The following is a 17,197-nucleotide window of genomic DNA, read 5'->3' as shown; positions in this document are numbered from 1 at the left end:
GCCATTGAAATGAAGGGATAACTGCTGAAATAGATTTGGAATAATCTGGAAATTAACAGAGCTTGTGCTGTGCAGGGACTGCAGATTTGCAGAGAGGGGTTATAGTATCGTGCATAGTTTAATCTCCTCACGTAGCCACTGAGGACACGAGAGATCTATTGACTTCAGAAGGTTCAGGGCATCCGTCTGCTGAAAGTCTAAGTTCCTTTATGGTACTTCAACATTTCCTGGATACTTTCATTTAAATACCATGAGGAAGAGCATAAATAAATGCATTCATATAGTCACTGAAAGGATTTTTATTTTCCAAGCTGTATGCTTTTTCTTCTGGACTGAAAAGTAAACTTGGGTCAAGCTAGTGGTAAATATCCATGCATGAAATGTATGTATTTCTTTTTAATGTAGATGCATGTGATGTTAAATGTAGATACACAGCTGTTGTATCCATTTTATATACAGCAAGTAGCATCAGAAGCCAGAGCTGGTAGAAAAAATATGCAAGTGGGTTTTTTTTCCTGCTTTTAACAGGCAATTCCAGTAACACTTTTGTCCCCTGTTCTTTTCCAGTGGAGCTGGAGCACAGGATCGATTTCGAGCTCAGGGAAGGTCTCGTGGAGAGCAGATACTGGTCTGCAGTCACGTCACACACTGCCTATTGGTCATCTCTGGATATTGCTCTCTTCCTTCTAACCTTCATGTACAAACACGACCAGGAGGATCCTGACAAATCCAATTTAGACACTATTTGAATTTTTGATTGGGGAAGGGGAGGGATAGGGGAAGAAATTTTAAAACCAGTGGCACAAAACTGATGTTTTACTGTTGATCTGCAGTATATAAGGCATGGAGGTTTCAGGTTTAAGTGCATGTTTGGATTTTTTCCTGTTTCTAAAGAGCAAAAATGATTTGTATTTCAAAGCACTTTATGGTTTTAAACGTTTTGCAGTGCTTAATTAGGCCTGAATTTATTCCAAATTCTCGTTAACTTTGACTGTATAAAAAGCCAATACGATGTGTAGCATCACGTATGCACGGTTGTGCAGTGTGCTGGGTGACATACTTGTTAATGACCATAATTGCTGTTTAGTTCATTAAAGTATGACAATTAGTTAATTAAATAACTAAAATAATTTCCATTAACAAAACATACGTTGGATACAAACCTAAAACTGCCATGTTCTGATGTTTTATGTATCAGTAAATAACAAATGGTGGTGTCATTTTTCTAGGATTTTATTCAGATCCGCATCCTATTATCCACAATTCTGTTGCAAGACCATTCTGACTGCTGGTTTCTGAGGGCCTGTTATACATGACACATTTAGAAACTAATGCTGAAAAAGCATGAGGCAAATATTTGAAATACTGTAATTATAATTTATTATTATCTCTAACTGTTTCATTTTATTCCAATGTATAAAACATTACTTTTTTACTGGTTTCTTTTGACATAATTTAAGAACCACATTTATTTTCTACAGTGTTAAGACTTTTTCTCAGAAATACATATCTTTGTACTACTATTCAAATGAAATATATGGACACTGTGGCACACTTTAAGTATTTTTTCATTAAAAATAAATATTTGTGGTTTCACACAAACAACGTTGGTCACATTCTTCTCAAAGATAAGTGGCTGCTTCGCTTAGGCCTTTCCAGGCCACGGGTTTTTTCAAGCACGTGAAGGTCTTGGCCTCACGTTTGACTTGTTTTGTAGAGGATCCAGGAATCTTTTGCTGACTATTATTAAATACATGTGCACACATATGTGTATAAAAATATATGTACGTATTTACATACATGCAAAGAATATATCAAGAGGAAGGATGGCAGCAGAAAATAAACTTGGTGAGGCTTGGGGATACCAGGACCTGGATTAGATTTGTACCTGAATCTAATTCAGCAGGAGTTAGGAGAGAAGTAGTGCAATGAAAGGAAATAATCTCCAAATGAAACACCCAAAGGTCATTGCTGAGATTTGAAAACAACACGTAGGGCTCTGGAGCGGCCGTGTCAGATATGTGACCTCTGGCTGGAGTGTTTATGATCCGTATGGCATGTTTGGAGGCTGCAGCATCCAGACTTTCGTTGGAGAAGTCAATCTGCGGAGCTGGAGGATCGGGGGGTTCTCAGGGTGTGGGGGGCTGCTCCTCTCGCGGAAATGGGGAGGAATTGGGGCTTGGGCCCGATGTTGGGGTCAGGGGTTTGGGAATAACTATAGAAAGAAAAAAGTAATGCAAAAAAAGGGAAGAGAAAAAAAAATTGAGAGGGAAGATAAGGGCAGGAAAGCATTTCTAAACACAGTGACACGCTGAGCAAGGATCTCCCGATGCTATAAAAGACCATGTTCCTGCATGGATCTCTGCGGAAAAATTCCTTCTGGCCTCGGTGAATTGTGGCTCTCCTGCCAGGCATGTTTATCCTGGTGGACGATCAATCATGAAGAGCTAAAAGAGACCCTGTGAAGCGAGGGAGTTTGGCACCTCGGCTCCAGAAAACAGGACTGTGCTTACGGTGCTGCTTTTCCATATAGGCTCTTCCTAATTAGGAGAACTTTGGTGTAAAAGGGGGCCCTCCTTCTGCGTTTGCAACGTGCCCAACGTTGCAACGTGCTGCATCTCAGTGCTGAGGGGAGGTCGGCCCTGGTGTCCCCTTATACTAGAGCATCCACACTGGATGTCTCCCGAAATGCTGTAAACAAATGGGGTTGATTCCTGCAATTCTTGCGGTCTGTGCAGGCTCCGCTGTTGTCCAGGGCATGTTGCAGATTTATGGAGCAGTTGCTTCCCTCCCATCGGAGCGTGCTGGCACTTGCTGACTGATCCCCATATAAGGGAGGAGACTCTGCTTTTATGTGTCTCTTGGCAAATCGGGGAGGAATAAATCACGGAGCGGGGAGGAATAAGGAGCGATACCTGCGCAGCGTCGTGCGCAGGTTGGGACTTTTTAACTCCATGAAGCATCTAAGAACCTCCAAGCTCAATCGTGAGGAGCAAAGAGCACTAAAGAAAAAATGCAGATTAATTCCAAAGCCTTTGCAAAGATGTTAAGAAGACTTGGATGTCCTTAATGCTCACGGCAGAGCTCTCGGCCTCTTGCAGAGGTTTCCCGGTCGTGGCATCGCTGCCGCATCCCAGCCTCCAGCCACTGGTTTTCCTTTCGCCAGGAAGAGGTTGAGCTTGACGGGCTGAATTAACCGGCGGTTTTTCTTGAGAAACCAAGATAAGGGAAACGCGCCGGGCACCCGCGCTGATACAGAGCTGTTTGCTGAAGTTTGTCCTTGAGCGCTCGCTCCCAACGTGACGCTTGGAGCTTTTTGCTACTAGGTCATTTTGGCAGATAATCAACCTTAAAACACTCCTGCTGCCTTCCATCACATTGCTCCTAATTGCCCTGTGCTGCAGCCGCTCTTCCCGTGGGTATTCCCACTCCCTGCTTTTATTTCCTGTATTTCTAAGATTAGAGCCTTCTTGTTTTATTTTGCTCTGACAATCGAGCCGGCCAGCTCTCATTATTCGATCCTTTTCCTAATTAATCCGAGGCTAAACCAAGCCTCATGTTTATATTATGTCTGGGTGCCACCTCTTCGTCCTCGACGGTTCCGTTGTCCTCGTGCCCGTTTCCCACGGAGCTGGCCGTGACCGCGGCTACATCAGTGGGAATTGATTTTTATTATTTCTTCGAGGTCGAGCTCATGAATCACTATGTCAACCCTTTGCCGTTAGATAGTTAATGTATATTTATGTGCCCTCTGCCCGGCGAGTTTATTTGAAATTCATCTCGTTTCCCATTTTGCTGTTAGCCGCTCGCAGATTAGATTTCGGCTTCCCCGCAACGTTTTGCTCTGTAAGCAGGACTGAAGTGGGTTGCCCTGTGCTATTTTACAGGGTCATCCCCAGCCTTCCCCGTGCACCCCAGGACTGTGGGTTCAGCAGGCTCCCGCATGCTCCGCTTTGGGTTTCCTCAGTGTTATTTTTCTGGTGAGCCGCCGATCTGGACTTGCCTCCCCCAAGGCTGGTTCCTTCCTCGGGGGATTCCTCGTTGCTCCCTTTGGACCCCCGTTTTGCTAGAGAGGCCCCCGCGTTTGCTGCTTCTCCGGGTGCTGCTGCGGAACCGCTTCAAAACGCGGGTCCCGGTGCAGCCGCCGCGTCGGCACCGGCTCCTCGGCCTCGGAAAACGATGCGGAGGAGGGTGCGTGGCCGTCCGGCTTCCAGACTGTCCTGGAAGACAGTGCTCCCTGCTCCCATCAGGAAGCAAATTCCAACACGGGCCTTTTTCCCTCAAAACGCCCTCTCTGCACGGCTGCAGCTGCAGCAGCTCTTGCCCGGCAGATCTTTGCCAGCCCTCGTGGTGTGAAGAGGCAGCGAGGCCCCTGCAAATGTCCCTGGTGGCTTTGAAATCCAGATTTATCCAGTGAGACAGTTTTCATTTGACAGCTCTGCGTCGCCTCAATGAACCTCCCCGTTTGCCTCCTAACTAAAACGCCGCTTCTGGACGCTGCTCTGCCTTTCCCTGCAGCTTCCCCGGCTGCAGAGCGCTAGATCTCTAGTATCCTGATGCAAAACCCACCAGAAGGAAGGTCCTTGTTTGCACCCAACTTTGCATCCCATGTGCTTTGAACGTTCCCTAATGCTCCTGCCTTTCCTTAGGTGCAAAGGCAAGAATTAAGGACAGTTACGGAGGCTGCCAAACAGCAGGAGACGCAGGAGGGAGCCGGGACCTCGGCCGCGCTGCCGCCCACCCGCCTGTTTGTCACCCTCGAGTCGAGCCGGGCAGGAAACGGGTTTCCCAGCAGTTTCCCACGTTGTGTTTTTCCCATTGTGAATCACCGTGCAAATACGACGCAGCAAAAATACGATACGCCGCGAAACGTTCTGCCGCTCCGGCTTTCATCCCGCTTCTCTGTCTTGTACTACAGGGCCAAACAAGAAGCGTGCGTGTTTTCAGTCTAAAAACGCCAGCATCCCATTCTGGTAACTTTCAGCATGTTTTACTACAGGATTCATCAGGAATAATCTTCCCTGTTACAATTAAATTAGAAAAAAAAAAAGATACTGGAGTTAAAACATATCCTCTTATGACATTTTTCCACCTCGCTGCTGCTGGATCCTTTTGGAAAGGGCACGAGCAGCCTATTTACAAAGACAGACAGGGCACGAACACCCGTTATCTCCCAGCTCGTGCCTTAAAGGAGCATCTCCTTCCTCCTACACTCCACTAGTGTCTCAACAGCCCATTTCTCAGCTCCTGCAATAGGAGGGGTCCTGCAGTTCATCTTTTGCTTTGTCTAACCAAAGATGCTGTCGGAAAAGCAACTCCTTTCACGCAGTCCTGCGTGCTTTGCAGGAAGGACTTGCAGGGAAGCAGCACTGGATATTGCGTTTGCAAAGGGCCACGCGAGGTTGGATGTTCCCTGTTTGCAAAAGGGCCACGCAAGGTTGGGTTCTGCTCTCGGCATCCACACCGTGACATCTCCTTTGCACATACCAGGCTGCCCCTCGCGTGTGATCCTCAGCAGATTGATTTAATTTGCAAATAAGCTATGAAAAATCAGCGGGAGGAGGTGATATTACAGCGGCTGCAGAAAAAGGAAGAGGGCAGGAAGGTTTCCGCGAAGCCGCGCGCTCCGCCGGCACGACGCGACCCGGCTGCACGAGGAGGCGGCAGGAAAGCCACAGAAGCGCTGATGGAATCGAGGCAGCGCTCGGCAGCGGCGCGGAGGGTCGATGCCTATCGGGCAGCTCGTGTTGGCCTCGAGCTCGATGCTTTTATCGGACTGCCTGGATGCAGGGCAGGCGGGAGGGAGCCCCATGCGCCCTCCTCATCCATGGCAAGAGCAGCGATTCCCTCCTCCTGCCACCAGCATCCACCAGCAGCCTCCGGGGACCTGGACGCTCCATGCGGCCTCCCAGGACCTGGGTGCTCCACGTGGCCTCCCGGGACCCGGATGCTCCACGTGGCCTCCCAGGACCTGGATGCTCCACGTGGCCTCCTGGGACCTGGGTGCTCCACGTGGCCTCCCAGGACCTGGATGCTCCACGTGGCCTCCCGGGACCTGGATGCTCCACGTGGCCTCCCGGGACCTGGGTGCTCCACGTGGCCTCCCAGGACCTGGATGCTCCACGTGGCCTCCCGGGACCTGGGTGCTCCACGTGGCCTCCCAGGACCTGGGTGCTCCACGTGGTCTCCCGGGACCTGGATGCTCCATGCGGCCTCCTGGGACCTGGATGCTCCATGTGGCCTCCCGGGACCTGGGTGCTCCACGCAGCCTCCCGGGACCTGGGTGCTCCATGTGGCCTCCTGGGACCTGGATGCTCCACGTGGCCTTGCGCAGGGGACGGTCCTGCCGGGCAGCTGGGATGGGACCTCCCCAAGGAGCATCGGGGAGCCCAGGTTTCACTCAGCATTTCAGGGCAATGCCCGGAGCACATCGGCACGCAAGGCTTTTCCAGCAGATGCTTGGCCAGCGCCTAGTGAGGGTTCATAACGGTGACGGCATCCGTAGCCGCCTTGGATTTACGATCTATGGGAACATATTCTTCACCTTCTGTGAAATATTCCTGGCGGCAGGAGGAGTTCTGGATGCAAGATGTTCCTGCATAAAGCGTTAGGGACCTCCTGCATTTACTCGTCGGGGGCAAGGGAAAGGATGTGTGTGCATGCGAGCACGGATCAGTATGTCCCACGCGTTACGTATGTAGGCGCAGCACACTTGTTTCTCCACCATCTCAGCTGTGTTTAAAAGCAGAGCTTCTAAAAGCTTCTGCAAACTATTTTTACCCTCTACAAGCAATTTTAGTTAATTAACCTGCTAAATGAGTTCTCGTCCACGAAGACACCTCTCCCAACTGAGATTTTTCCCTAGATTTGGATGAAATGCAATGATTGAGTCATGACTTTTTTCGCTGGCTCCGCTGCCGGATGGGGGAACGTTACTCACAGTGTTGTCTGTTGCCATATGCTTTCCTCATCAAGCAGGAGGGTGCAACTTTCTTTTTGCTTCCCCCTGCACTGACTCACTCCCCAAATATGTTTCTGGTTAGGACGCCTCGTGACTTCCCCCGGCCGCGAGGTTTTGCAGTTTGCCGCTCGCTCGGCGCGTCGGCTCCAAATCAGAGAATAGAATCACAGAGTGCTCAAGGTTGGAAGGGACCTCTAGAGCTCACCTAGTCCAACCCCCTGCACACGCAGGGTCACCTAGAGCACGTGGCACAGGACTGCGTCCAAGCGGGTTTGAAGATCTCCAGAGAAGGAGACTCCACAACCTCTCTGGGCAGCCTGTTCCAGGGCTCTGGCACCCTCACTGGGAAGAAATTTTTCCTTAAGTTTCTGTGGAACTTTTGGTGTTTCAGTTTCCGGCCGTTTCCTCTAGTTCTGTCGGTGGCCACCAGTGAAAAGAGGCCGGCCCCATCCTCCTCAGTGCCTCCCTTGAGGTACTTCTAGACACTGCTCAGGTCCCCTCTCAGCCTTCTCTTCTCCAGCTGAACAGGCCCAGCTCCCTCAGCCTCTCCTCATAGGGCAGATGTTCCAGGCCCCTGATCATCCTTGTAGCCCTGCGCTGGACTCTCTCCAGCAGCTCCACATCCCTCTTGTCCTGTGGAGCCCAGAACTGGACACTGAATGGGGCGTTCGATGCATTTGCAGTGTTGTGCTTGTAAAGGCACCGTGAGTTAAGGAAGGGGCTTTGGTGGCTGCAAATCAGCTTAGAAAGACGGTTCGAGGGGTCCCTTTGTGGCCTCTCTTAGGCACTGCGTGCCCACTTGCTTCTGCTAGTTATGAGGAGGATGGGGCCAGCCTCCTTTCACTGGTGGCCACCGACAGAACTAGAGGTAATGGCCACAAACTGAAGCACCAAAAGTTCCGCAGGAACTTAAGGAAAAATTTTTTAACAGGGAGGGTGCCAGAGCCCTGGAACAGGCTGCCCAGAGAGGTTGTGGAGTCTCCTTCTCTGGAGATCTTCCAAACCCGCTTGGACGCAGTCCTGTGCCACGTGCTCTAGGTGACCCTGCGTGTGCAGGGGGTTGGACTAGGTGACCTCGAGAGGTCCCTTCCAACCTTGAGCATTCTGTGATTCTGTGATTCCATGCCTCAGTTTCTCGGGTTGAAGGACATTCCCCATCACCTCCATCCTTCAGTTTCAGGATGTGGGAGACCATGAGGATGCTGCTCTCCCTCCTCTCCTTTTTAGTGCTTGTCCAATGCAAAAAGAGAAATGGAGCGACGTCAGTGAGACCTGGGGGCACCATGGCCCTTGCAGGAGGGACAGGAGACTTCATGGTCGGAAAAAAAAATATCCTAGCTGCAAAATCTCCTGGATTCTGCCTTTAAAGAATAAATAAAAGGGAACTGATGAAACCCAACATACGTGTTATTAAAACTGAGCAAAACGTGCTTAGGCTTGTGGCCTGCGGCTCCTCAAGGACCTTGTCGGAAGCCCCAGGGAGGAAGCACACGCTGGTCTGCCAGGGCTCTCCCCCGCTTCCCTTCCATGTTTCCATGAAGCCGTGCGCTGGGAAAAGGAGCAAGGTCCTGGGAATGCGCTGCTTCCTGCTGCACCTTCCACACGCATCCAAGCGCTCCCCATGGAGCTCGTTCCCCGGCCGGCCCCGTTCCGATCCTGCTTGCGGAGCTCTCTGCTGGGATTTCTCCTTTTCCCTGCGTTTTTAGCTGCTTCCCATCGCGCTGCCCTGGGCCTCGGCTCCTCCAGCGGCCCCGGCTGCCCTCCGGTGTGTCCTCCTCGGTGTGTCCCGCCGCGTAGTCATCTCCGTGCTGTTATCTAGGCAGTTTAAGGCTATTCCCAAGCGAGGGCTGCCAGAAAACACTGGCACCCCCCTGAGCACCTTTCCACTCACACACGCAGCGTCTCCCGAGCTCCGACACTCTCCCACATTGGAACGACGACGGTTCCCCGGCTGCTTTTCCTCAGCTCCCAGCTGCTCCTTCTTCTCCCGTTCCTTCCTCTGCACTTTCTTGCTCCAGGGGCTGGAGGGACCCTCTGCACCAAGTCCCTGCTGTTCCCGGCCATTCCCATGGGAAAGGCACGGGATTGGCTCCGAGGTGCGCCCGCGCTTCGGCGATGGGTTGATTCCCAACTCGCTTCCCTCCACTTTGGTGGCTTGTGCCCTGCCCAAGGAGCAGCCGGGTGCGGAGACGAGCTGGGACCGGCAGCATCAGCAGCCCCGATTCCTGCAAGGGCCTCTGCCGTTCATCCCGGGATGCCACCAGCGTCCCCAAATGCCTGGGGAGCCCAGGACAACACGGCTTGCTTCAGGAATGGGCCCCACGGGGCTTTCTGGCCACGACGCTTCCCATCGGAAGCATCTGAAAAATGGCCGTGGATAATCACAGCTGCGCTGCTGTCGTTAGGGGATTTTTCTCTTCCCTTTTCCCTACCGCTTCCCAGGAAATCACTCGCACCAGGATGCTGTCTGCGCTCCGGCCAGGCAAGCGATGGCCAAGACAACCCCGCGGTGCAAATTCCATCTTGGCCTGGCGGCTCCCGCGCGGCCAAGGGCTCCTCCGGGAACACGCAGGGATTCGGCTGTGCCGGGGGCTGCAGGAGCCGCGTGTTTCGGCACCTTATTTGGCCATCGCTGCCCGGCCAGAGCCAGGAGCTCATTGCAGCCATGGGGAGCCGCGGATGATGCAAGCAGCCGATTTTTGCATTTCTGGCCTCACTTTGCAGCCGTGACACCGAGAATCCAAGGCGGCACGTGCCCAGAGACACCCATTTGGGTTAAAAAAAGGAGAAAACCCTCCAAACGGAGCGAACGGTTTCAGGCAGCAGCCGGGGCCCTGCGGCAGCGCCGCGCGCTCCGACGGAGCCCGGCCGAATTGCATCAGCCGCGGCCAGCGGGTCGCCTGTAACCCTTTCCATGCAGCGCCTGTTGCTTGACACCAGGATAACACCCTGATCCGCTCCAGGCAAGCTTCATCCAGAGCCGATTCCATCCCTGGACAAATAAACGGTGCTGCAGCCTTCCCGTTTTGGGGGAAAAAAGGGTGGTAACGGGGCAGCTCCTGGAGGGATGCTGCCCCTGCCAACCACCCCCCGCCACACACACACTTCCCTTTTGTATCATTTGCATTAACACAAATACCTCCGCATTATTGCATATTGTTCCATGCAAAACTCGTGTGCTTTTGCTAGCTAAAGCTTTTCCTGGATGCGGATGGGGCCGGGGAGGAAGGCGAGCCGGCGGGAAGCGCAGCAGGAAGCGCGGCCGCCCCGCCGGGACGCACGCACCGCTGGGTGGGAACCGCAGGAAACGCGGAATATTGGGCTATTTTGGCCCTTTATACCAGTGCGGGCTCATAGTTAAAGCCAGTTCCCGTTTCATACGGGCACAGATGATGGGGCCGGAGGGAAGCACCGCGGCTCCCGGCCTCAGCCCCGGCCTGGACTGCGAGATAAAGGTAAGGGATGGCCTAAACCCGTGTCCCCCCGGCCCCTCTGCGCCTTGTCCCCAGCTCCCCATCCTCGATGGACAGTGACCTCCTTGCACGCTGGTCCCCATCTCCTTGCCCCTCCTTGCACACTGGTCCCCAGCTCCTCAGCCTCTTGCACGCTCATTCCTTGTTCCTTACACCCCTAGCACGCTGGTCCCCAGCTCCTCGGTCCCCTGCACACCGGTCCCTGCACACCCGCTGTGGCTCCTCAACCCCCTTTGCACAGCTGCCCCCCAGCTCGCCTTGCCCCTCTGCACCGCAACCGCCATCCCCTCACACCCCTGCACGCCGGGTCCCTGCAGCCGAGCACCTCAGCGCTGCAGCCCTTTTGCACAGCGGTTCCCTGCCCCTCGGTCCCTTGCACACCTGCCCCCAGCCCCTTGCACACCAGTTGCAGCCCCTCGGTCCCTTGCATGGCAGCTCCCTACCACTTGTCCCTTTGCACGCTGTCCCTCGGCCCCTTGCACGGCAGCTCCCTGCCCCTCACTCCCTTGCATGGCAGCTCTCGGCCCCTTGCACACTGCCCATCCCCTTTGCACGCTGGTTGCAGCCCCTTGCACGGCAGCTCCCTGTCCCCTTGCACAGCAGCTCCCTGTCCCTTGTCCCCTTGCACGCTGTCCCTTGTCCCCTTACACGGCAGCTCCCTGTCCCTTGTCCCCTTACACGGCAGCTCCCTGTCCCTTGTCCCCTTGCACGCTGTCCCTTGTCCCCTTGCACGGCAGCTCCCTGTCCCCTGTCCCCTTGCACAGCAGCTCCCTGTCCCTTTTCCCCTTGCACGGCAGCTCCCTGTCCCTTGTCCCCTTGCACGCTGTCCCCTGTCCCCTTGCACAGCAGCTCCCTGTCCCTTTTCCCCTTGCACAGCAGCTCCCTGTCCCTTGTCCCTTTGCACGCTGTCCCCTGCCCCCTTGCACGGCAGCTCCCTGTCCCCTGTCCCCTTGCACGCTGTCCCTTTTCCCCTTGCACGCTGTCCCTTGTCCCCTCGCTCGCCGCCCGTCCCCTTCGCGCGCCGCTCGCGGCCCCTTCGCCCCTCGCCCGCCCGTCCCGGCCCCTCTCGCCGCGGGCGCCCGCCGCGCGCGCCGCCCCCTCCCCGCCCGCGCCGTCCCGTCCATTCCCGCCGGGTCCCGGATGTTGGAGCGGCCGCGCCGGCCCCGTCCTGCGCTTCCATAAAAGGACAACGGGGCTCGGCGGGAACTTCCACCCCCCTCGTTCCCGTCCCTTCCCCTCATCCCGCCGCCCCTTCCCCGCGCGCGCGCGGCCCGGCCCCCCGGCGCCGCCCCCCGCGGCCGCGGCGCAGCGAGGCGAGGCGGGCGCTGAGGCGGCGGCGGGCGGCGCAGGCCGGGGCCATGGCGCTCGACGGGATCCGCATGCCGGACGGCTGCTACGCCGACGGGACGTGGGAGCTGAGCGTCCATGTCACCGACCTGGGCCGCGACGTGACGCTGCGCGTCACCGGCGAGCTCCACATCGGCGGCGTCATGCTGCGCCTCGTCGAGAAGCTCGGTGAGTGTCCCCCGGGCGGCACCCGGCACCCTGCTTGGCCGGCACCCGCCACACTCTCGCAGCATCCCACCTCTCCTGCCCGGACACCCTTCCCCGTGTCCCGGCGCCCACCTGGGACACCCTTCCCCGTGTCCCGGCGCCCACCTGGGACACCCTTCCCTGAGCCATATCCCGGCGCCCAGGCCGAACACCCTTCCCTGAGCCATGTCCTGGTGCCCAGCGCCCAGGCCGGACACCCTTCCCTGAGCCGTGTCCCGGTGCCCAGGCCGGACACCCTTCCCCGAGCCGTGTCCCGGCCCCCACCTGGGACACCCTTCCCCGAGCCGTGTCCCAGCGCCCAGGCCGGACACCCTTCCCCGAGCCGTGTCCCGGTGCCCTGCACCCTTCTAGCACCCAGCCTTGGTGCCCCCCAGCACCCTGCCTGTCCCCACACCTTCTCCAAACAGCCCCTTCCAGCACGGAGCCGTTAGCCCCCTGCCCGTGCACCCTCCTCAGGACCCTCTCCAGGATCCTCTCCTAACACCCGTCCCCAGCACCCTGCTTGATTGAGCACCCCGTCCCCAGCACCCTGCCCTGTCCCCTGCCTTTAGCACCCAGCCCCTTCTCCCAGCTCCCCGGTTGCCCTTGGATCCCCTCCCGCCATCCCATCCTGCCCTCCCAGCGCCCCAGGATGTCCCGCTGCTCTCCCTGTTTTCCGTAGCTTTTCTCCCCGCCGCAGCTCTGCTGCGAGGCCGAAGGCAGCGGAGCCTCCTCGTCTGTGCCGGCCTGGCAGCCGGGGGCCTTCGCGCGTCATCCCGTGTTTTATTTATCCGCTTATTTCCCCTCCGTGTCTCTAAACAAAGTGCTTGGGAGAGACATCTTCATTTGTGATACATATGAATATCATAAAGAACACAATAAAAAGACACGCATACATATATATATATAAATAAATATATATGTATATGTGTGCCGGTCTGCAGGCAGAGGCAGGTTTAACTCTGAAAAGTAGCGTAAAATCAAGCTGGGCCCCGTGCTCGTGATGCCCATGACAGGAGCAAGCGGCCGCGCTGTCCCACGGGCTCTGGTCTCGAAGCAGCGACCCGTCCCTCCCGGAGCCACCCCGCAAAATCCAGGGATAGCGGCTTCATCCCGGGCTCGCTCCGGCTTCGGGCTGCGGCATGGGGCAGGCAAAACGCTGCTGTGCCCAGGCTGGCGAGCGTTAGTGCCGATCTCGCAGGAATGCGTGGCTCTTTAACAATATAATTACTTTTTAAAAGTTATTTATTTATTTTTCTCCTTTTCTTTCTGCCTCCCGGTCTTTCGGGGGAGGCGGAGCCGCGGCCGCGCGCTCCTTTCTGCAGGACGGGGGAGGCTGGTGGTGTTGTGGGAGCACCGGATTTTAGGGAATAGGGCCTGGAGGCTGCTCGGGAATGGGGTCCCGCATTCCCGCACAGCCTCCCTTTGCGAGGAGGAGCCGCCGCCGGAGCCCTTCGCGGGGAGCCGTGAATGAATCAGGCTTTGAACCGGGGCCAGGACCAAACGGAGCCGGGTCGTGGGCAGCGCCGCAATATCCCGTAACCTTGAATTCACACCTGGACAAAGAGCCCGTTTGTGCGGGGCACGTGAAAAGGAGCGTCGGAACCAAACGGGGCAGCCCGGGCCGGCTTCCCGGCACTGAAGGGACCTCTTGTACCCGCCGCCTGGGTGCTTCCCCGGCGTAAAACCAGCAAAACGGGACAAAAACATGCAAAATCCTCACACCGCCAGCCAAGCTTCCCGCACGGTCCCGGCCCTGCGAGACGCAGCGAAGGGTTTGCATATAAAACCTCTGACTTCTTTTTTTATCAGCAGTCAGGCACTTTATTACTCGCGTTTGTTTACTCAACGGTATAGTTAAGGCGGATTGCTGTAATTGCTCAAATAAAATATTAATTTCCAGCTCCTCGCACGTGTCTGCGGGTGTAGGAGTAGCGGGCCCGTTAGCTGTGCCTGTCTGCGTGCCGGCCGCCTGAAAAATGCCATCGCATGCAGGGCTCAGGCTCTGATTTATTAATTACCCCGAGCTAGAGGAAGGAAAAGACAGATATAAATAGGTTTGTCTCAAAAGGAAGCAAGTGTTTGCATCAAACAGCCTTGCGATTGCTTTGGCTCTCTGAAAACTCGCTTTTTGGTGGGAGAAACGACAAAAAAAAAGCTAATTGCTGTCTAGAAATGGTCAGACACCCTGCCGCGGGGGTGTAGCGGGTAGGTAGCGCTTCCCTGGGTTTTTATGGCATCCAGCTCCGCGTTTCCGCGCGCCGGCCCGGGAGGCAGGAAGCCGCTTCCAGAGGGCAGAGCTCTCTGTGTGCTCGTGTGCTTAAAGTTCAATGCATCCATAAGGGCCGAGCCGCGCGAGGACTTAAATTAGAGCCTGACGTCATGCCCCGGCACCCCCCTCCGTGTGTTTACCCAGATCCTCTCTCGGCTTTTTAAATTAGGCGCTGTATTCCCGGGAAGGAATGCGAGCTGTCACGGCTCTGACCCCGGGCGGGGGAAAAAAGTGTGAATTTGGGAGCCGTACGTGGCTGCTTCCCTGTGTGGTTTCGCCACGGGGCTCCGGGTGATCCCTCGCACGCCGGGATGGTTTCGAACCCGCGGCTATTTCGGATGCTTGCCTACCCTTTCCCCTTGGCTTTTGTTGCTCCGCCAAGCTATACATATTTAGTTCCTTTTAATCTGCCTTCATGTCAGCTCTTCCAGCCCTCTAATTATTTTTATTGCTCTTCTTTGAGCTCCCGCCAGTTTATCGGGATCTTTGTAGCGGCGCGAGGGAAGCGCGAGGCCGGTGGCGATGGGGACAAGGCCACGCTGGGTACCTGCACGGCAGCCCCTTGCAGTAGCGAGCCCCACAAACCCCTCTTGCATCCAGAGTTTCCTCTCCAGATCTGTTATTTTGCAGCTTTTCACCTTGGAACTTTTCTTCTCCGCTTCCCTCCATATTTTTAACCTGTCCCCTTCCATTATTTCAGTATTCTTGTGTCCCTGCCGGTGTTAATGCTTATTTCTCTTTATTTATTTATTTTTCTAAGAGCTACTAGCATGAAAATGCATTAACGTTTTCCTAAGCTGTTTTTCACTAAGGGCTTTAAGGAAACTTCCCCTTAAGGATGAAGCTTCCTTGCAGTTTCCGAGATCCCACGCAGCACTGAGGGACCGCAGCGGAGGAAGGAAGGGGGAAATTTGCCTGTGTGGATGCAATTTGCAAGCAGATGCATGGCCACTCGTTTGCAATGGGCTGCAAGCTGCTATTCTGCCCCAGGGCTGGGCAAAGCGCGTGGATTTTTGGCCTACCCAGGGTTTCACTGGAGTTTGGGGGCAGAATTGTGAGTTTTGGGCAAGCTGGCCCCGCTCTGCTCAAACATCACTAATGTGCAGCTCTGCAGGGAGCAAGGAGCGGGGGAGAGCTCGGAAAAGAGCAAATCCAGTCGGCATTCCCTGCTGGTCACCATAAGGTGTCCTTCCCGAAGGACAACGCTGTGCCCAGGGGGATCTTTGTGCACAGGGACATGTTTTAGGGTGCTGCTCTGGGAGCAGGGAATGCAGAGCAGTCTCACCAACTGCACAGAGTAAATCTGGGAAATTCAACGTCAGCCCTTTTCGGGGAGTGTGCAATTAACATCTATTACTGATGCAGGCAGTGATTGGAAAAATCCCAAGCAGCAGATAGATACTCCGGTTACTCAAGTGGATTGCAATGACCTGCTCACTTCCCTGTTATTTATCACCCTGCTGGATTAAGCCACTTAGTTAATTGAAATACATCGTGTGTTTGGCAAAGCCCTCTCTGAAAAATAGGCTAAAAATACCAAGTTTGAAGAGCAGTAGTATCATTTAGTCACTTGCAAGGGCATGGGGTAAAATACAGGTTATACTGCAGGAAATCTGTTATTAATCTTATCCACACAGCTCTAACACACGCTGCCTATCAAGCTGGGCTGAATTAGGCTAAATATATTAAAGTTTGGAAATCTGGCTGCACCCTTGTGATAGACTTTTCCTGTTTACAGAACGCATTGGGTTATTCTTGAAGTATGAAACAACTTTGTTAACGTTTCTCCCCTTAAACCCATGAGCGACTCCGCGAACCAGGATGCGGCTCTTCCCTGTCTCCCGAGGTCTGCAACGCCGGGAGCCCCCTGCTCATAGGAATCCTGCTGCTATCGACCCCTAAACAAAAAGCAAGGCTTGAAATTCCCGAGAGCGAGGGAAGGGAGGGCAAATAAGGGGCCGTTTTAAACGCACGTTACCCCAGAGCTGCTCTTTTTACCGTGCGCCCGGGAGAGGCTTTTGAGCATTGCATCTCGTGGCCGCTCTATGCGGTCGCGTGAAGAAAAGCCTAATTGACAGAAACGGCGGAGGGGAGACAAAAACAGTGTCTGGCGGATGAATGGCTTAGGACAGATAACCTAAATGTGCACTGATTAGATTTGTAAAGTCTGCGGAGAGAAGTTTGCAGTGGAAAGACAGATCTCTGCCTCGGTTTCTTCTAAATGCAGCATGTTACAGTGAGGTCTGGGAGGACGGGGGAAAGAGCGAGCACCACCACCAAGTTAATACTTAAGGAAAATGGATAGTTCAGTGGAAAGAAACATCTGAGAGTGGAGTGCTGGAGCTTCTGCACTGCAGGGGGTAGTCCTGCGTTGGCAGAGGCGATGCCTCGTGGTGGGGTCGAATGTCCTGGTGGGCATGGGGACTCCACCAGAGATAACCCTGAAAGCACCATGCCCTCCACAGAGCCGCCACTGATACCTGCAGGCATCTTCTAAGGCTCTGGGGCTTTTGTGTGTGTGTGTGTGTGAATCTGATCTCTGATAAGGGTTTGTGCAATCCCTGAATCCCATTGTTCCCCTTGGCAGCCCGTGGCTATCCCGCCTTCCTCGCGCCTTGCTTGGGAGAGGGCTGGCAAAGGGCTCAAGCCGCACACAAAGTATTTTGGGGTTGATACAGCACATGGAGCTCTTTTTTTCGCTTCGTTTTAACCTGCAAATATGACTTGGATGCACCAAGAATCCAAGGAAATTTGATCTACTTTGTGTTTTCTCTCCGTATTACCTTGCCAGTGACTTCAGCTCTACTCCTTAGGAAACGTAGTCCAAAATACTGGTGTCTCCATGCAAAATCTTTTTTTTTTTTTTCTTAATGGAACCTCTGAAGGGTAATGAATAAAACACCAAGAGAGTGCAATGTTATCGATTTACTGATCTTTGTATTTGAGGTTTTGCAGTGC

The 17,197-nt window shown here is 54.5% G+C and overlaps 2 protein-coding genes across 6 annotated transcripts in view; both read left to right on the top strand.

Annotated features, from left to right (window-relative positions):
• The window catches only part of DDHD1 (DDHD domain containing 1), a 60,433-nt gene extending 58,828 nt beyond the window's left edge, over positions 1-1,605 (top strand). For both annotated transcript variants that reach the window (XM_088538945.1, XM_088538940.1), the window contains one exon: positions 568-1,605. In XM_088538945.1, the coding sequence (XP_088395071.1) occupies positions 568-749 (182 nt within the window). In that variant the 3' untranslated portion in view covers positions 750-1,605. The remainder of the gene's footprint in view (positions 1-567) is intronic.
• Positions 1,606-11,759: 10,154 nt separating this feature from the next.
• Positions 11,760-17,197, top strand: part of FERMT2 (FERM domain containing kindlin 2) — a 48,408-nt gene continuing 42,970 nt past the window's right edge. For 2 of the 4 annotated variants that reach the window (XM_088538966.1, XM_088538959.1), the window contains exon 1: positions 11,761-11,949. In XM_088538966.1, the coding sequence (XP_088395092.1) occupies positions 11,793-11,949 (157 nt within the window). In that variant the 5' untranslated portion in view covers positions 11,761-11,792. Of the gene's footprint in view, positions 11,950-17,197 lie in introns of all 4 variants that reach the window. The other 2 variants (XM_088538956.1, XM_088538970.1) reach the window with 2 other exon arrangements.

This window comes from Tinamus guttatus, unplaced genomic scaffold (genome assembly GCF_059628265.1).
Source record: "Tinamus guttatus ecotype Peru unplaced genomic scaffold, ASM5962826v1 Tinamus_guttatus_pri_ptg000048l, whole genome shotgun sequence".
Classification (NCBI taxonomy): domain Eukaryota; kingdom Metazoa; phylum Chordata; class Aves; order Tinamiformes; family Tinamidae; genus Tinamus; species Tinamus guttatus.
The sequence above is the reverse complement of the archived record's forward strand: the minus strand, read 5'-3'. Positions and strand labels throughout refer to the sequence as shown.